General features: G+C 42.2%; 1 protein-coding gene and 1 long non-coding RNA gene across 4 annotated transcripts in view; one reads left to right on the top strand and one right to left on the bottom strand.

The window, feature by feature from the left end:
- SLAIN1 (SLAIN motif family member 1) overlaps window positions 1–7,530 on the bottom strand; it is a 67,975-nt gene extending 60,445 nt beyond the window's left edge. For all 3 annotated transcript variants that reach the window (XR_012640695.1, XM_074962289.1, XM_074962280.1), the window contains exons 1-2: window positions 6,592–7,530; window positions 2,545–2,684 (exon numbers count right to left, since the gene is read on the bottom strand). Coding sequence is in view for 2 of the 3 variants with exons in the window: in XM_074962289.1 (XP_074818390.1) it covers window positions 2,545–2,684; window positions 6,592–7,097 (646 nt within the window). In the remaining variant the exon portion in view is untranslated. The remainder of the gene's footprint in view (window positions 1–2,544; window positions 2,685–6,591) is intronic.
- LOC141992992 (uncharacterized) overlaps window positions 1–11,792 on the top strand; it is a 68,618-nt gene extending 56,826 nt beyond the window's left edge. The window contains exon 5 of the long non-coding RNA XR_012640720.1: window positions 11,684–11,792. This is a non-coding gene — a long non-coding RNA (uncharacterized LOC141992992). The remainder of the gene's footprint in view (window positions 1–11,683) is intronic.
- Window positions 11,793–21,088: the final 9,296 nt, after the last annotated feature.

The following is a 21,088-nucleotide window of genomic DNA, read 5'->3' as shown; positions in this document are numbered from 1 at the left end:
GAGTAAACTGTATATGTCATCACTTGAAATACAACTATTATGGAAATCCATAATGCCATTTTTATAGTCACTTTTTAAGGAAGAATCAAATTGTAATATATAAATAAAAGGGATCATCAATAGACGGGGATACAAAATAAAATGAGAAAGGACACATTACAGAAAGTTAGTTTTACTTTATAAAATAGATTTACTAAATTGTTCCAATTGTCCCATCCTGCTCCAAAACAGGGGGAAGACTCCTATAAAACCTAATCCAACCTTATTACAATTAGAAATGAATGTTAATATTTAATACCTGACATTTGTTGATTAACTATTACTTATAGGGGAATGGCCCAATTAAAAAAATTCATATCTGAGCAAAGGTAGTTAATTAGTAACAACAAAACAATTCTATTATAAAAACTGTTGCAATAAAAACATTTGAGACAATTCTCTCCTTTAACACATAGCTCCCAAGATGAGATTTACACGTGGCCTTTGAAGAGAATATAAATCTTCAAATTATTTTTAAAATAATGGAACTTCATGGAGCAATAACGATAATTAGATTATGTAGTAAAAATTACTGTCACAGGTAGCCTTGACTAAATTATTACATTATACATTAAAATTTTCTATGATCTCTCAGATGTTGAAAAATGTACAAACTAAAACCAGAGAGATAGCAATTTACTTAAATTTTAAATATACAGGAAAATGTGAAAGCAAATTGCTTTCCTAGTAAATGTAAACAATACCTTGGAGGAAAAAAATAAATAAATTACCCATTTAGTGAATGACATTCTTATAAATTTGCAGTCTTGCCTTTGAGCGCCGCCTCTGTTGCACATTATTATTTAAAATTGAGAATGGCAGCAGAAGACAGTTTGTATTGCATCTGTATTTTGAATTTTTTTAAAAAAATAAAACTATTACTAAAATTTGCTGTTATGCTTTTTTCCCAAAACTGCAGTCTAAATTGGATTCCTTTCCAGCTCATACATCATCAATAGAATTGTTAAGTAAACTGTTGGACAGGGTACAAACTTCCTGAACTAATCCATTAGAACACTACCCTCTCCTATTTCAAATACTTCCCCAAGACTTATTACTGCTTTGGTACACACACGTGTGCGCACACACACATTCAATCAGCAACTAAGTATGGCTAGGTTGAAAGATAGTCAGGAATAGCCAATATTTAATTTTAAGAAGTATATATTTTCAAACAAACTGGAAAATGCCAAGTTGTAAATATGAGTCTCTAGCCTGTTCCCACTGAAGTGAATAAATAAAACTCAATGGGACTTCAGTGGTACAGGATCAGACTCTCAGACTCCAGTTCAGCAAAGCACACAAGTACATGCTTAATCTTAAGCATGTGCTTAAGTGCTTTATAAGTGCGTGGCCATAGCTTGTTTACACAACTATATGGCTATATTAACATTAAACTGGTCTTATTTCTCCTCTCCTCCCTGCTTCCCCCCAATTGTTTTCTGAACTCTCATGTCAAGTCTTGCTTGAAACTGGATTATCGACTCTTTGGGGCAGGAACCACACAACTGTACAGCATCTAACACACTGGAATCTTAACTGGGGCCTGGGGGTGATACAACAAATGAATAAAATAATTAAATAATAATGTAGCTGATTTCTATTTAGAACTGCAATATACCCAGGGAGCTAGACTCACCGCTGTTAGACATAAAAAGAAAAGGAGTACTTGTGGCACCTTAGAGACTAACCAATTTATTTGAGCATAAGCTTTCGTGAGCTACAACTCACTTCATCGGATGCTCATGAAAGCTCATGCTCAAATAAATTGGTTAGTCTCTAAGGTGCCACAAGTACTCCTTTTCTTTTTGCGGATTCAGACTAACACGGCTGTTACTCTGAAACCTGTCACTGTTAGACATAACTCCATACAAAGTTAATTGGAATTGAACAACTTTATGCCAGCAATGAACTCAGCCCCCCAATATTCGAGCAACAGAAAGTCCTACACAGTATTATCCGTGATCAAGTTAGATTTCTTGTTGTATTTCCTATAAATAATAAAGCCCTGAACCTACAATGAGATGTGTGCAGTTAGAACCCATCCCCTGTGTAGAGTCCCACTGCAATGTATGAGGCTCTGTGCAATTACAGAGGTGCTTTGTGCACATCTCATTGGAGGATTGATACTCTAAGTTAGGGCCCAAGATTTCTCCCAGTAAAGTCTATGGGCCCTTATTTAGAGGAAATGGGGACATCTGAAAATTAATAAGATAGTTAAAAATTAGGGTTTGGGAGAGTGGAGGAAAAAGAAGAGGAGAAGGAAACAGAGATTGCTTAAAAATGCACACTAAGCAAAACCTAAAAATATAGCTGCCACTCATATAACAGAGGGAGTTGTACATACTTATATTACAAAACTATGAATCTACCATTTGCTAAACACAGAAAGCTGCTGAAACCGATCAGCATATAGAACTTCAAACTTGAATGCCAAGCACAGATGCTAACTGATTAGTTATGAAATTCAAAGAAATATAACAAGTAAAAAGATCATAGGATTACCTTGTTCCAGTCTAAAGCATAGGGAACGTTTTGCAGCTTCTATCTCAGGAGTTGGATGATCCAGAATATGTCTACACCACTGCAGAGGACTCAGTGATTTCTCTTGCCGTGTGAGGGTCTTAGTAGGCGAGACATACAACCTCAATTAAAATATGCAGAAATATTAGCATGTACACAGTACATAAGCTTTATATTTTTGGATACTTGATTGACTGCGTATTAAGAATTTGTTTCTAACACTAAAGTAATGTAATACTACAGTTTTCATAGACAGTACACATACCCCAGAGACAGATTTTATAATATTTTCTGTTAATATTTAATACTCACTGTAGATTAAATCATTGCAGTGCTTAACTTTGTATTTAAGAACCTCATAGTAACATCTTTTACATTCTTACCTTCTGTGATTTACCCAATCATGTCAGAATTGATATAATATTACAGTTTTCACAGGCAGTCTCTCTCCCACATGATACAAAGACTTTATATATTATACTGTACATTATGTACAGATTTTGGAAATTTAAAAAGTTTGCTGGATGATGATGATTTTTACACTCCTGGTTCTAGCCAAATGAACCAACGTGCAGAAAAAGAAGTGTAGGAGAAGCTATTCTATTTTGTCTAGGCTTGGAATACAATAAGCAGCTGACCACAGAGACAAGAATATTTGAGTATCTGGTCATCTCCTGTGCCCCTGGGGTAGAGTTTACTTTTCCACGGGTGTTTAAACCACCTCATGGTAGGGGGCTTGATGGCTTTCACAGCTAAATTCTCTAAGCCGGTGTCCATTGTTATTGGAGTCCTCACGGATTTTGACATGCATGTAGACATAGGTTCACCTGGGAAAGCACACATCTTCCTGGATGAACTATCATTAGCTCTCAGCTTCCTCACTGAACATCATACCCTGTTTGTTTCTAAAGCACAGTCCGGTTAAACAAACTCTTAAGTAGGATATCAGAAGCTGGGCAAAAAGTCACACTGGCCAGGAAGCGGAATGCGACTAGCAGATACAAAAAGGCTAAAGTAAAGACAAAGGGACTAAGTCTCAGATGATTACTAATTAGAGACAGAGCTCTTCACATTTAAGTTATTGTGCAAAACCTGCTCTGCTCAATAGCGAGCTATTGCTATGTAATGCCTGCTTAACAGTCTATTGTTTGGGAGATATATTGGTACTTGCGATCCAGCTCCGAATGGACAAGTGTCCTCATCACAACTGGTACCCTTGTTTGCAATCCCAGCAGAGTTCCAGGACTGAATTTGTCTGACAATAGGGCTGACCTCCTCTCACTTAATAGAGTGGTTGGCTACACAATTAATGCTCAGAATTAAAAAACATGATGAGCCGCATATGTACTGAAAATAACGTCTCAGATCCACTGTTAACTTTCAGCAGTATTTTGAAAGTAAAATATGTGACTGACGAGTTCTAAATAATTTGATGTTTATGCAGAAAGATGACAACCAAGGGAAAGTTTTTACTTTTTTTTGTAACATGGGTTTTTTTTTATTTTTTGAACTGCAATTTTTTAGAACAATATTACAAAAGCAGTTAGGGCCCCAATATTAAAATGTCAACAATTAGGACTGCATTGGCCTTTGGCTTTCTAGATTTGACACATTATTTAAAAAAAGATTTAACAAATCATCAAAAGCATCATAAGATTAACAATAACCCCACAGCAGCTAGCAGACAAACTACCACTGACCAGCAATGCAGTTCATTAGAGATTCATCCCTGAAGGAAATATGTAACGCATCTTAGTTTTATTAATTTTAAGAAAGTAACTGTCCTTCAGATGAACACCAAGGGCCAAATTCCGCACCTCAATACATACGTTCAGTCCCCAGTGATACCATACGTAGGTGGAATTTGCCCCCAAATAGCAAGATTCTTTCCAAAGAGCAAACCAAACCTGATAAATACTCACGACTGACATTTGTACTGCAAGACTTGCAATAATACTGATCCAATACAGCCCTAAAATGTAAGCATGTACAAAACATTATTAAATGCAACTGACCAAGCAAAGTGGTCACCCCAATCAACTAAATGAGACCAGAGAAACAACACCTTACCACATTATCTGTCATGAGCAATGAAGGAAGTTTGAAATTATAAAACTGATTCATCCCAGTCATGTTCCCAAAACTGTCCAGCACAATCTAATCATCTGCAGAATCACCTGGTACTGATAAGTCAAGTATGATAATCACTAATAAACTAACTATCTACAATTGTTAGTGATTTCCAAGAGAAGAGTTTCAAAACTTAGGCCAGTTATCTAAAAAATCTTTAGAGAGAGAATCAATTTTGATGAGTCTTAAGACCCTACCTATACTACCACAATAACCATGTTTAAACATGGTTCTGGCTCAGCTGCATTATATCATGATATGCTCTTATCAGCATGGATTTTAAAACTATATTAGAACATGTTAAGGAAACATCATCACCTGGATAGACACCCAGGCTAAAATATGGCTCTTTAGCATAATTATAACATTCTTTTTCTCACTGACATATTTTAATACAGTTGAGCCACAACCACATTTAAATGTGGTTAGTTCTGTAGTACAGATAGGCCTCCCGGGTCATTTTCCGTAGTATTTATTAGCTCACTTGAGGATTCTTATAGAAGCTGTTGAGATATACAAGTTACAAGACGCTAGACAATTCTGAGTATGTTTGGTCTGACAAAGTGGGTGAAGTAGTATCTTTTTCCAGGCCAACTTATGCTGGTGAGAGAGAGAGAGAGAGAGAGAGCGCGCGCATCTTTGGAGCTTACACTGGGCTCTTCTTTGATATTATCTCACCCACACTGTCTCTCTAATATACCGGGACCAACACAGCTGCAACAACACAGCATATCTTTGTCTATCATTTTCCTTTCCTGGGCATAAAGAAACAGCCACAAATATTCCCCTAGTTCAATTTTATTTTCTGCTTCTTCCAGTTTATTGACATGTTCATACATTACTCTGGAACCATGTACGTATTTAAACAATATAACTGAGCAACAATGCCCAAAAGTCCAAAGCGCTCCTATATTGCTGAGGGCTGAATTTCAACTTGAGAGAGGGTAGCATTTTAAGGAGAGTATAGCCAGTACAAGGAGAACTGAAAGCATTCCTTATTTTTTAAAGAAGGCTGTAATCTCTTTGTTAGTCCTTCCTAAAAATGACTGTAGTAAATCTATTCTAAAGGAAGCAACAAAAGCCTCAGTATCAAGACTAAAAGCCAATATACTTATCAGTCATGTTGCTCTTCAGTAACATCTTTTCATTATTCTTTACCCAATTACGTTTTAACCTAAACCAGATTTTTCACCTTAAATCTTCCTTCCTGACATCTACCACTTCATAATTGCCACATTTATGACAGTGTTAATGTAATGTCCTGAATGAATGGCTAGTGAAGTCACCAAATCTTAGAAGCTCAGTCAAGCCTGAGAGATGAGCACAGAAGATAAATGTGCTTAGTAAGAACAATAAAATTCAGTGCAAAATATTGCTCCCTGTTTTTTGGATCATTACTGAGTACATACAGTAGCAAAGACAGCCTGTAGTCCTGCTCTTCCCAAGGGATATAGAAAGGCTTGAAATTAGGCATGCAGAGGACATGGAGCATAAAGGGGCGATTACGGGATAAACTCTGGATTTAAGAAGCAGGAGACAACAGAGGTCTCAGAAACGGCCCTTTTTCATTGAGAGAGTTAATCACACAAACCAGATGACACGTTTAAAAAAAGCAGATTTAAGATTCAGCAAAACAAGATCAAGTGGATTTTAGGGTTAATGCTAATCAGTGACTTGAAAGGACCAGCTGTGTAAGAATTAGGGAAGACTGGGGGGGGGGGGATGAGCCAGGCTGCATTACTACAGCCGGGTTCTCCATGCCTAACGGGGGGCGAGGATCCCGTTGCCGTCCCGTCCCTCCCAAGGCCCCTGGTGCTCCCGGCGAGGGGGATTTGCCCTGGGGCACAGGGGCGGTCAGCTCCGGGACTGGGGCGCTCAGACAATACGGGGGTTACGTACCATGTGTCTTCGTCCTGGCTGCAGTCACCGTCCTCCAGGTCCAGCACCTCCACCTCGTCCAGCACCGTGGCTGCCCCGGCCGCGGGAATGCTCCCGGCCTCGTGCCCGCCTCCTGCTGCCGGGGCCAAACCAGCCAGGGCGGGCTTGAAATAGACGAAGGGCTCCGGCGGGCCCAGGCTAGCGGTGCACAGGAGAGTGGGCGCCGGGCTGGGCATGCATAGGGCCCCGGGGCTGCCGCTCGGGGCCAGCCCGGCCGCTGCGGGGGAGCCGAAGGCCGGGGCTGGCGGCGGCAGCAACAGCAGGTGTGGGCTGGCCGGGGCCGGGGCCGGGGGGACGGCGGCCGCCGCCGCCGCGCGGCTCCGCAGCTGCTCGTTCTGCTTCTCCAGCTTCCTCACCAGCTCCTGCAGCTTCTTCACCTCCAGCTCGGCGCTCACCACCGAGCCCGCCCCTGGCCCAGCCGCCTGCACCTCCGCCATCGCCGGCGGCTGCAGCCAGGCAGCCTCCATCCGCCCCGCCCCGCCGGCACCTGCTCGCCGTAAGGCCGCGGCCAGCCGGGCTCCCTCGGCCGCTCGCCTCCTGCCCTGGTCCCGCTCCTGGCGGCGGCGGCTTTGGCGTCTCCCCCTTGCAGCTCGCGCTCAGCCTGCTCGGCGGTAGCCGCCTCTGCTGCTCCTGCGCCTCCTGTCAGCCGCGACAACACAGCCCGGGGGCTCCCCTCCCACTCTGGCACGGGAGAGGCACCCGCACAATGGGAACAAAGAGCGGCCCGGCTCCACAGCCATGAGCCGGGGGCGGGCGGGGGATGATACAAAGCGAGCGCCTGAGGGGGAGCGGGGCTAGTGAGAGGCGCGCCCCCCCTTGCCGCGCAGGGGAGCGGGAGCCACGCCCGGCAGCATCCTCGCCCTCAAGGCGCTGGCTGCAGCCCCATTAAAGCCTAGGTGGGTGCCTTGTGGGGGGGGGCTCCTATATCCCCACCCCCGTCCCTAGTCACACACCAGACACTGACATCAGCTGCTGACTCCTGGGCACAAAACAATATCGTGAGGAGAAGGGGAGATTTGTCCGTGACCCAGCTTCTGACCCGCCACGCCCCCGTTCCCTCGTATCTCGCCTCTGAAACTTCCACCTTCAATGGGCCTGGTGAAGAAGGACACCACTTTTTTTAAATGATTATTTATTTTAACACGCTGAGCCTGCAGCCTTCACTCGGGCCAAACTACCTGGTAGTTTCAAATACAGTTAATCCCCGCGGCCATGGGGAAGTATTAAAACCCGAGTCTTTCAAAAAATAGCCTGTCTACCCAGCTGTGATAGCTACTGCCCGAGTCTGATTCTGAACTAATTGGCTATGCACCAGTACTGTTACATAGGGTGGCTCCTATGCTGGCATTTCCTTTTTTATAAACTATATAATTAGAGTCTGGTAGCGTGGGGGGTTATAATTATGCAGATTTAGCTTGGTAGGGATGAAAAAATCACACATAGAAGCCTTTATTCTGAAATAAATGCGTTAACCAGATGTTCATTTGTCACACTATAGCCATGTATATGTGTGTGGGTGAGTGGGAGAATATATGTATTTGTGCGCCTGTAGTGCGTTGCGGTCTTTGAGTTGGTAATAAGGAATGTGCAAATATGTGGTCGAGAAAATACAGGAGCCATAGATGAAGCTGGAAAGAAATTTAATCGAAACTGAGTGAAATACTAGATAATCAAACAACTGTTTATACATTTCAGAGTCACTGATTTTAACTCCCCTCGCCGCGAGATAGATTTCCTTTCTTTGCTCAAAACATTTCGATTATCTTGTACTACAGTTTGAGTCTTGGTTTAATAATGGAATGATTAATAATTTTTATAGAGCTGAATTTGTTCAGTGTTTAAACAACACTATTGTTGCTTTACTCACTTCCGACTGGCAGTGAGACTGAAAGCTTATGTCTGTTCCACATGGGAGTTTACATCTGAAGAAGTGGGGGGTTACCCAGGAAAGCTTATGCTCAAAAAAATCTGTTAGTCTTTAAGGTGCCACCGGACTCCTTGTTGTTTTTACTTGAATGCTGGCGCTCAGAAAATGTAGTGTGTCTGTTTGCATGTTGCCCTTCCAAGATGGAAGGTAAGGATCATATAGTGAGTCTAATAACAGAAATTTAAAGAGCACACAGATGCAACAGTAAACTAACTCCAAGTTATTCACTCTTAACAGTGAAGATAACAGTACTGGTGCATAGCCAATTAAGCAGTAGTTAAATGAATAACACTTTGCACTTAAATGGCACTTGACCCATTCAAATCACTGAACAAACATTAAACTAACTAATCAGCATAACATCCCTCTTAGGTAAATTAGGACTACTGTCCCCATTTTATAGAATGAGAAAGCAAGAGTAGTGATGTTATATGCCCAAGGTCTCTTAAGGAGTTAATTATAGAGCCAAATATGTCCAAAACCATGCTTTATGTAATCCAGTTTACACCAGATACACTACTATGATATTTTTATTTTAATCTGCATATTCACAGTGCCAACTCCCTACCTGGGATTTGACCTGAAGAGAAGATTAACCCTAATTTCCCTGTCCAAAATCCAAGTAGACATTGGACTCATTCAGTCCAGCACCATTTTGTCTTGTCTATTTAGATTCTTTGGAGCCAGACTGTCTTAATTTATGCTTGTACAGCGCCTAGCACAATTGGCCTCAGATCTTGTTTTGGGCTCCTAGGCACAATTGTTATTTGCATCACAATAACAGTAACTGTAATTGGGTGGAAGGGAAGATATGACAGGTTCTGAACGTTTTTGACTTCCAGATACTGTAAGTTTTCTCACTGTAGGATTAATACAATGCCCAATGTAGGGGACAGTACCAAGATCCCCTTTAAAACAAGCAAATGAAAAGGGTTTTTTTTTCCTGTACTCTCTACCCATTACATAAAGGACATTTCAAAATATTAATAGAATAAAAAATTACTGAGGCCCCAATTCTGCCATCTTTACTCACAGTGAATAATACATTCCAGTTTTCTTAGCTACTAACAGGTACAATCATTATTCCAGTTAGGTGAAGAAGAATAAGCTCCTACATATCTGCCTATGCATAGATGCAAGCCCCAGGCAAATTGCTGATCTCTCATTATACTGCAATAGATTTTATTGTTGATTTTCTCATTTATCTTCAAGTAATCTATCCAGCGGTTGCTATCTAATTCTAAAAGGCAAATTGTATATTGTTTTATTTTTTCTGAAATCTCACATATGACGGTCTTTCTTTCTCATCCACTTTATACTGTCATGAACTTTGCTCCTAACTTTTAGATACTTTTGAACTGGTCTGACAGTTAACAAATTTCATCATCTTAAAGCTTGAGGTTGGAGAGGTAGGGAGTTTAAACCAATTCTTCAAAGACTGAATTGCTTTAATAAAATCCCTGCAGCATTTAGGGTCCAAATCATAAAATCAATATCAGTGAAAACACAATCCTATCTGGAAAAGCAGGTGTTAATATTACTAAGGCCAGAATGTCAAAGTAATTTACTAAATTACTAAGAAATTATCAACACATTTTCATAAATTTGCTAAAAGTGTTAACTAGCCATTTTTAGTATGAGAACCAAAGCAAGCACCTCTTTGTTTATAATACTTGCTATTATTCTTTGTCCTACACTAACTCAAAAAGTAACATTAAAATTGTTCAGTTATGCATGCACTTCTATGAGAAGCAGAAATGGAAATATATTCAAGGACAAAGGAACGCACCAATTGCCATTAGGTATTTAACCACTAACAAAAGCAGTAAGCACTAACATTCAGAAGTATGCATGTGTTAACCCAGTAGGATTTATCACAAGACAACCAGAAGTGTATGTGAGTCAATGGCGAACACTAAATGTCAGTGTTAACATCAGCGGTGCACACACAGGAAGGTGTGTGTGTGTGTGGATAGAGATACTGAAATAGAAAATGAACTTTGCTCCTTGAACCAGACAACCAAAGCAATTTAGTCAATTAGTGAGAATAGGTTATTGAATACCTGACTACCTTAGCTCTTTTCTGCACTAGACTTTTTCTAAATTTTCCAACCATTTTTACCACTAGTTCAGCTACAAGGAGAGGTACTAGTATGGCCCTGACACCAATTGTCCCCCTTGGACTGGACTAATGCTGTCACCATTGCAGATAGAGCCTCGGAGATGCCTCCTCATGTGACACCACAGCGAGAGGCAATGGAGGTAAAAGCCCCCAAGTTTAAACAGAAGGAGCGTTGTGGCAGGTTCTTTTCCAGGAAGGGTCCTCAAGTTTGGAATTCATTGTCCTACCCTTTCCCCTTTCTTGGACGGAGCTTGAATTTGTTGACCATTAAGGAATATTACAGAGCCAGCCTATTTATTTTCCCAGGCATTCCTTAAAGGGGTGCATTGAGTAAGAAAGAGGTTCTTCTCTTTTGTGACCATTCTTTTAAATTTGCATGTATTTTTAATAATATTGTGCATGCACTCAGAGCTCTGGATGGGCACATTTTTATTAACAAAAATAAATGCATGTGCTAGAGCAGGGGTTATGGTGGCTTCAGTGCTTGTCTACGCATGTCCTTGTCTACACTCATGACAAAATCATATTTACCGTCATGTTCTTTAACAGTGCAGTTAACACATTTTCTACCCTGGCACATTTTTTCAGTGTTCACGTGACTAATGTCTCAACAGGGATCAACAGCTTTGGTCATCGACTCAATATTTGCCAACAAGGTTGGGCAAAAGAAAAAACGTTACCAGCTAGTTTACATACCACAATGAAGTCCTTGTCATTTCATATTTCCTCCCTTTTAATTTATTGATCAATCTGTCTGATTCAAACTTATAATATTGTAACATGTGCGTGCCACCTGCTACTCCCAATCCTGAAAGAGTAAGCTAGCCCAAAGGGTGTCAAAACATTGGTCGAGTTAAACTACTTAGGTCTTCATGTAGAATTGTACAAATCTTTAAATCAAAACACATGCCAATAGACACCCACTGCAGAGAACAAAGCAGCAGGGGGACTGAGTCCCATCTGCCCATCCCTGATAATAAGCATGTTGCTCTCTTCCATAATAGCTGCAGGCTGAAGCTGCTTCTTAGGCAACCCAAGATAGAAGGCACAGCAGTAATCCAGTCTTAATTACACAAAGGGATGTGTTGCATTAAAGACAGAACATAGAAGGTAAGACCAAGGTCTGCTGATATTCTTAAAGTACAGTTCCACTGTGAAAAGTTATTGCAATAATGGATTATCGGGGGTTCTAGTTTGTCTCATCAATTCCATATCAAATTTTAAAATAATTTCTTTAGCCTCCCACCCGCCCCCTAAATGCTACAACTGAAAACCAAAATTCTAAAATTCATAGAGGGTTGTTTCCTTCTCATGCATCATCATCATCACCAATAATAAAGACTGTACAAGCCAAATTACGCTCTCAGGGCCACTTGTGCAGCTGCATTTTCCTTCATGTACACCTGTAAATGAGGGCATAATTTGACCCACAGAGCCTGTATCACAGATGCATGAAAAGTAAAGAACACAATCCTCCAGGTGTGCCTTTTGGGGACAGATGGGGTTACAGCTTATCATTAATTACCTGATACTGTTAGAGTATCCATGTTTAAGATTATGCATGATCTGTCATGACAATGAACCAACCCATACAGCCTACCTCTGGACAGAGAGACTTAAAGAGAGAGATTTAAAGCCCATGCATTTTGCCTTTAAACCAGATTTCAGCCTGACTTAACCCTACACCACAGCCTCTGCTTAACCAAAAGACGTGCTCCCTGCTTCATCATGATGTAAAATACAACTCACTACATACAACTCACGGTGATCGTTTTTCTTCCCTGTTTTCTCCTTTTCTGTCTTCCTTTTTATTTCTTTGTCTGTGTTTGGTTAGGGAAGCTGATTTAATAAAATCAACATATTTGTTATTAAGCTGAGAACAATTTTGATAGCAATTATGTCAGCACCTCCTCCATTCAGATAAATATACCTAGTTTTATAATTTGCAGTTTTCCTGTGAATTTAGGGTAATAGAATTGAATGCTAACTAACCTTCATGTATTTAGAAATTAAAACTTAGGCTGTGAAAAAGAACCCTGTATTTAGCATTGGCCACATGATGCATCAAGATGTGACGAGTTCCTTCTGGGGTGCCATCTGGAACTGGGTTACCACTGAGCCCCCACCCCCCCACCCCACCGGGTTGGGCTCCCTTTACACTCTATTGCTGTGACAAACTCTCTCCAGGTTCCAGCCTGCATTTTCACCAGCACCCATACAGGCAGGGATACACCCAGCTGCAGTTACATGCAGACACTGTGATCAGCCCTGCATGGGAAGGCTCCAGCTAGGGAACTTCCCAGCTACTCAGGCACGCACCCTCTCTGGAATGTAAACCCAAAATTATACCGTCTTGTGCTGCACAGGGAACTGCACAGCGTAATGAAATGTTCCTCCTCCCTCAATGTGAAGAGGAATATACAACAGCTTTTTATCCCAAGTTATGACTCCCACACACTGGTTTTAGACAAAACAAAAACAAATTTCTTAACTACAAAAGATAGATTTTAAGTGATTATAAGGAATAGCAAACAGATCAAAGCAGATTACCTAGCAAATAAACAAAACACAGAGACTAAGCTTAATATACTATATAGATCAGATATGAATAGCAAAGTCTCACTCTAAGTGATGATACAAGCAGACTGCAGATTCTTAAGGGGCAAGCTGCACTTGCTTACAGCTTGGAATCCCCAGGTGTTCCATTCACAGGCTCAAAATACCTTTAGCCTGGGTCTAGCATTTCCCCCAATTCTGTCTTTGTTCCACAAGTGCTTCCAGGAGTCTCTTTGGGTGGGGAGTCAGTGAAGAACCAAGATGATGTCACTCCCCTGCCTTATATAGCTTTTGCATATGGCAGGAACCCTTTGTTTCAAAGCTTGGTTCCCATGCCAGTCAGTGGAAAAATATTGGATATCCCAAGATGGAGTCCAGCACCAGGTGACCTGGTCACATGTCTCTGTAGTGTCACAGCAGCCATTACTCAGAGGCTGTTTGTAGCCTCCTCAGAAAGGCCCTGGGTAGGAGATAAGCTTCTTCTAAGGTCTATTGTTTTCTCTAATGGCCCTTCCCCACCCAGATTTTCAGAATGAAAGCATCTTGTTTGGTGGGCCTGCCCCATGTATAAACACATTTGTAATACAGATACATAGTCATAGAATCATAGAATCATAGAATATCAGGGCTGGAAGGGACCTCAGGAGGTCATCTAGTCCAACCCCCTGCTCAAAGCGGGACCAATCCCCAATCAAATCATCCCAGCCAAGGCTTAGTCAATATTGCTAACTTCAGATACAAAAATGATATATGCATACAAATAGGATATCATATTCAGTAAATCATAATCTTTTCAATGATATCTCACATGACCTATCTTGTATAAAATACATCATAACTATGTCATAATCATATCATGATATCACTGTGAAGAATATGGGGTGCAGTGTCACACAAGGAACATCTGAATAATTCACACACCACATCAGTCCCTATAGTAGATTTGTTTCCTGAGAAGGAAAAGATTGAAGGACAAGGTGAAAAAACAGGATACTGTGATTGAATAAAACCCCAAAGAACATCGTATGTTAGGTTGGATGTCCTTTTCTTGCTGTAAAACTGTATAAGCATATTATTGGGAATTGTTTAAGACTACTTTACTAGGTGCCCCAAAAGCCACAATTCTACAGTCAAGGAAGAAGGCCATACTGGTTTAAAAATGACGTGATTTAAAAGGGGAGTGAAGGTAGCTATAAAAATATATATATAACAAGTGGAAGAAAGTAGAAGTTAATAGTAATTAATATAAATCAGAATCTAGCAATGGTAGAAAATAGATAAGAGAAGCAAAGGGGCACAAGGAGAAATCTATGGCCAGCACAGTTAAGAGCAATAAGAAGGCATTTTCAAGTATATTAGGAACAAAAAGAATCCTAACAATGGTATTGGTCCATTACTAGATGGAAATGGTGGAATTATCCATAATAGTGCAGAAAAGGCAGAAGTGTTCAATAAATCTGTTCTGTATTTGTGAAAGAACAGATGATGTAGTCATTCATATGATGGTGACAATGCTCTTTCCACTCCACTAGTATCTCTGGAGGATGTTAATCAGAAGCTACTAAAGTTAGACATTTTAAAATCAGCATGTCCAGTTAACTTGCATCCAAGAGTTTTAAAAGAGATGGCTGAGGAGTTCACTGGACCATTAATGTTGAATGTCAGTAAGTCTTGGAACACTGGGGAAGTTCCAGGAGACTGGAAGAAAGTTAATTTGTGCCAATAGTGTAAAAAGAATGAACCAGGTAATTATAGTCAGTCTTATATTGAGCCTGGACAACGTAATGGAATGGCTGATATGGGACTTGATTAATAAAGAACTAAAGGAGAGTAATATAGAATGCCAATCAACATGGGTTTATGGCAAATAGAACCTGTCAAACTAATTTAATTTTTTTAATGAGATTACAAGTTTGGTTGATAAAAGCAATAGCGTAGCTAAAATACAGTTAGACTTCAGTATGGCATTTAAATTGACACCACAGGTATATAATTAACATGGCACACATGAAATGGCTTAAAAACTGCCTACCTGATAGGTCCCATAATACAATTGTAAACAAGGAATCAACCATACAAGGCCTAAGGCCTTTGTCTGCAACCATATTAGGAGAGCAGCAGCCATTAGCCAAGAAGCAGAAAGTCACAACCTCACATTCCATTTAAATTACATTAAAACAATGTAATATCAGGCTGTTAAGAAGGTGATCCTGTCCTAATAGCATCCATCATCACCAGATAAAGAAACAGATCTTAAGATGGTTAAAGAAAACTTAGTCTGATAGCATTCTGTCTGGCAAGAAATCACTTATCAATAGTTGTGTTGTGAAATCCTCATTTCTTTATTGTTTTGTCTTTATGGTCCCCACTTCTTTATTGTTTATCTGTATGGTCTCTGTCTGGTTCTTGATTCTTTCTGTCTGTTACATAATTAATGTTGCTGGTGTAAATCAATTAATGTGATGGGGTATAATTGGTTAAAGGATTGTTTTACAGTCTGTTAGGATTGGTTAGAAAATTGTTTAGTAATATTTTAGTAAAATGATTTGTTAAGGTACAGCTAAGGAAGACTTAAGTTTCACTATATAAACTGGGGTCCAAAAGGAAGTGCTTGGGAACCAACTCCAGGTCACAGCCTCAAGATCAGAGCTGCCAGATCTCAACATCCTACCAACCACACTGTGAAGAAGTGCCTGGGATCTGCCTGAGAGGAGGGCTGCATTAGGGAGGCTGTGTTGGTAAGTATCTGAGTGTCTGTTGTGGAGACAGTTTGACCGCGTGCTTGACTGGTTGTTTGAAAAGTGTGAATTGGGAGTGCTTTGTTCCAGGTGAGCCTTGAGTGGGCCTGACTGTTATAAAAAGCCAGTCAGCTGCGAACCAGCTGAGCAGCGAACAGCAGAGAGGCTAACAGAGGGAGTTTGCCTGGGGAGAGCCCACTGAGGCTTACATCTTGCCGGCTTCTCTGAGTCGTCACTACAACTCCTGAGGAAGCTCATAGGAGGACGGTAATATGGATGGGGAGTGTTCAGCTGTTGTGACCTGCACTGGATGTGCCATGTTTGTCTTTCTTCCACAGGACAGAAGCGACTTTGTCTGTACAAAGTGCAAGCTGGTCTCCATATTGGATGAGAAGGTTCAAGGTCTGGAGAAACAAGTATCGACCCTGCATTGCATAAGAGAAACTGAAGATTTCCTGGACAGACGTCAGGATATGCTTCTACGGACACAATGTTCTGAAGATTCAGAGCAGGCTGCACTGCGGGGACAGGAGGACGGTGAAGAAATTTGGCAGCATGTGACCTCCAGAAGAAGAAAGAGGAGTGTCCATGTACCAGCAATGCAGATACAGGTAAGCAACCATTTTCATGTTCTCTCCACAGGTACTAATGCAGAGAGTGAACTAGATGATACATCTGAGGGAAGGGAACAGAAGGAGACTCCACCGATTGGAAGGCATGAAATGCACTGTCCTAGGGATGGGGGTTCCACGACCACTGCTCCCAAGAGAAGGAGGCGGGTGGTGTTGGTCGGGGACTCTCTCCTCAGGGGGACTGAGTCATCTATCTGCCGCCCCAACCGGGAAAACCAAGAAGTCTGCTGCTTGCCAGGAGCTAGGATACACGATGTGACGGAGAGACTGCCGAGACTCATCAAGCCCTCAGATCGCTACCCCTTCCTGCTTCTCCACATGGGCCCCAATGATACTGCCAAGAATGACCTTGAGCTGATCACTGCAGACTACATGGCTCTGGGAAGAAGGATAAAGGAGTTTGAGGTGCAAGTGGTGTTCTCATCCATCCTCCCCGTGGAAGGAAAAGGCCTGGGTAGAGACCGTCGAATCGTGGAAGTCAATGAACGGCTATGCAGGTGGTGTTGGAGAGAAGGCTTTGGATTCTTTGACCATGGGATGGTGTTCCAAGAAGGAGGAGTGCTAGGCAGAGTCAGGCTCCACCTAACAAAGAGAGGGAAGAGCATCTTCGCAAGCAGGCTGGCTAACCTAATGAGGAGGGCTTTAAACTAGGTTCACCGGGGGAAGGAGACCAAAGCCCTGAGGTAAGTGGGGAAGTGGGATACCAGGAGGAAGCGCGAGCAGGAGAGCGCAAGAGGGGATAGCTCCTGCCTCATACTGAGAAAGCGGGACGATCAGCAAGTTATCTCAAGTGCCTATACACAAATGCACGAAGCCTGGGAAACAAGCAGGGAGAACTGGAAGTCCTGGCACAGACAAGGAATTATGATGCGATTGGAATAACAGAGACTTGGTGGGATAACTCACATGACTGGAGTACTGTCATGGATGGATATAAACTGTTCAGGAAGGACAGGCAGGGCAGAAAAGGTGGGGGAGTTGCACTGTATGTAAGAGAGCAGTATGACTGCTCAGAGCTCCGGTATGAAACTGCAGAAAAACCTGAGAGTCTCTGGATTAAGTTTAGAAGTGTGAGCAACAAGGGTGATGTTGTGGTGGGAGTCTGCTATAGACCACCGGACCAGGGGGATGAGGTGGATGAGGCTTTCTTCCAGCAACTAATGGAAGTTACTAGATCGCAGGCCCTGGTTCTCATGGGAGACTTCAATCACCCTGATATCTGCTGGGAGAGCAATACAGAGGTGCACAGACAATCCAGGAAGTTTTTGGAAAATGTAGGGGACAATTTCCTGGTGCAAGTGCTGGAGGAACCAACTAGGGGCAGAGCTCTTCTTGACCTGCTGATCACAAACCGGGAAGAATTCGTAGGGGAAGCAAAAGTGGATGGGAACCTGGGAGGCAGTGACCATGAGATGGTCGAGTTCAGGATCCTGACACAAGGAAGAAAGGAGAGCAGCAGAATACGGACCCTGGACTTCAGAAAAGCAGACTTTGACACCCTCAGGGAACTAATGGGCAGGATCCCCTGGGAGAATAACATGAGGGGGAAAAGAGTCCAGGAGAGCTGGCTGTATTTTAAAGAATCCTTATTGAGGTTACAGGGTCAAAACATCCTGATGTGTAGAAAGAATAGTAAACATGGCAGGCGACCAGCTTGGCTTAACAGTGAAATCCTTGCTGATCTTAAACACAAAAAAGAAGATTACAAGAAGAGGAAGATTGGACAAATGACCAGGGAAGAGTATAAAAATATTGCTCGGGCATGCAGGAGTGAAATCAGGATGGCCAAATCACACTTGGAGTTGCACCTAGCAAGAGATGTTAAGAGTAACAAGAAGGGTTTCTTCAGGTATGTCAGCAACAAGAAGAAAGTCAAGGAAAGAGTGGGCCCCTTACTGAATGAGGGAGGCAACCTAGTGACAGAGGATGTGGAAATAGCTAATGTACTCAATGCTTTTTTTGCCTCTGTCTTCACAAACAAGGTCAGCTCCCAGACTACTGCACTGGGCAGCACAGCATGGGGAGGAGGTGACCTGCCCTCTGTGGAGAAAGAAGTGGTTCGGGACTATTTAGAAAAGCTGGACGAGCACAAGTCCATGGGGCTGGATGCGCTGCATCCGAGAGTGCTAAAGGAGTTGGCAGTTGTGATTGCAGAGCCATTGGCCATTTATCTTTGAAAACTCATGGTGATCCCGGGAAGTCCCGGACGACTGGAAAAAGGCTAATGTAATGCCCATCTTTAAAAAAGGGAAGAAGGAGGATCCTGGGAACTACAGGCCAGAAAGCCTCACCTCAGTCCCTGGAAAAATCATGGAGCAGGTCCTCAAGGAATCAATTCTGAAGCACTTAGAGGAGAGGAAAGTGATCAGGAACAGTCAGCATGGATTCACCAAGGGCCAAGTCATGCCTGACTAATCTAATTGCCTTCTATGACGAGCTAACTGGCTTTGTGGATGAGGGGAAAGCAGTGGACGTGTTGTTCCTTGACTTTAGCAAAGCTTTTGACACAGTCTTCCACAGTATTCTTGCCAGCAAGTTAAAAAAGTATGGGCTGGATGAATGGACTATAAGGTGGATAGAAAGCTGGCTAAATTGTCGGGCTCAACGGGTAGTGATCAATGGCTCCATGTCTAGTTGGTAGCTGGTATCAAGTGGAGTGCCCCAAGGGTCAGTCCTCGGGCCCCTCGGTTTTGTTCAATATCTTCGTTAAAGATCTGGAGGATGGCGTGGATTGCACCCTCAGCAAGTTTGCAGATGACACTAAACTGGGAGGAGAGGTAGATATGCTGGAGGGTAGAGATAGGATACAGAGGGACCTAGACAAATTAGAGGATTGGGCCAAAAGAAATCTGATGAGGTTCAACAAGGACAAGTGCAGAGTCCTGCACTTAGGATGGAAGAATCCCATGCACCGCTACAGACTAGGGACCGAATGGCTCGGCAGCAGTTCTGCAGAAAAGGAGCTAGAGGTTACAGTGGACGAGAAGCTGGATATGAGTCAACAGTGTGCCCTTGTTGCCAAGAAGGCCAATGGCATTTTGGGATGTATAAGTAGGGGCATTGCCAGCAGATCTAGGGACGTGACCATTCCCCTCTATTCGACATTGGTGAGGCCTCATCTGGAGTACTGTGTCCAGTTTTGGGACCCACACTACAAGGAGGATGTGGAAAAATTGGAAAACGTCCAGCAGAGGGCAACAAAAATGATTAGGGGACTGGAACACATGACTTATGAGGAGAGACTGAGGGAACTGGGATTGTTTAGTCTGCGGAAGAGAAGAATGAGGGGGGATTTGATAGCTGCTTTCAACTACCTGAAAGGGGGTTCCAAAGAGGATGGATCTAGACTGTTCTCAGTGGTAGCAGATGACAGAACAAGGAGTAATGGTCTCAAGTTGCAGTGGGGGAGGTTTAGGTTGGATATTAGGAAAAAAAATTTTCACTAGGAGGGTGGTGAAGCACTGGAATGCGTTACCTAGGGAGGTGGTGGAATCTCCTTCCTTAGAAGTTTTTAAGGTCAGGCTTGACAAAGCCCTGACTGGGATGATTTAGTTGGGGATTGGTCCTGCTTTGAGCAGGGGGTTGGACTAGATTACCTCCTGAGGTCCCTTTCAACCCTGATATTCTATGATTCTATGAAGCTGGAGTCCCCCAGATGACCTGATCCTGATTGGCCATCAAGAAAAGGTCATCTGCCTTACTGCAGTGAGCATTGTATGTTTAGCATGTGCATTCTGTTTTGCTAATTGTTAATAAATAGAGGTTAGGTAGGATATTACTGTGTAAGGCTCTTTCACTGGTAAAAGACCCTGCAAACTCGCAGAGCGTAAGGTCATGCCTGAGCCCGAGGAATGAGGTAAGGGTGAGTGCCCCTAGAGTGCGTGAGTGAAATATAATTTTGTGCGGGTAACTGCAGGTGTATTTCCGGCAGCAACGGGCAGGGATTGGTTCTTTGGTCTTATGCTATTTATCATCTTTATCAATAACATGGAAGAAAACATCACTGATAAAATTTGAAGAGAACACAAGTATTGGGGAGTGATAAATAATGTAAAGGATAAATCAATGTTACAGAGCGATCTGAATCACTTGGTACGATGGACAAAAGCAAATTATATGAGTTTCAGTATGGCTATATTTAAATGAATACATCTAGGAACAAAGAATGTACGCCATACTTACAGGATGGGGACTCTATCCTGTGAAGCAGTGACTCTGAAAAACATGTGGGAGTGGATTATCACTGAACAAGAGCTCCCAGTCCAATGCTGAGGCCAAAAGGGGCTAACACAATCCTGCGATGCATAAACGAGAATCTCGAGTAGGTTATTTTATCTCTGTATTTGGCACTGGTATGACTGCTGCTGGAATATTGCATCCAGTTCTGGTGTCCAAAAATTAGAAAGGATGTTGATAAATCGAAGAGGATTCAAAGAAGAGCCACAAGAACTGGATTAAGAAACATGCCTTATAGTAATAGACT

This window comes from Natator depressus, chromosome 1 (assembly GCF_965152275.1).
Source record: "Natator depressus isolate rNatDep1 chromosome 1, rNatDep2.hap1, whole genome shotgun sequence".
NCBI lineage: Eukaryota > Metazoa > Chordata > Testudines > Cheloniidae > Natator > Natator depressus.
This window is presented reverse-complemented; position numbering and strand designations above follow the sequence as displayed.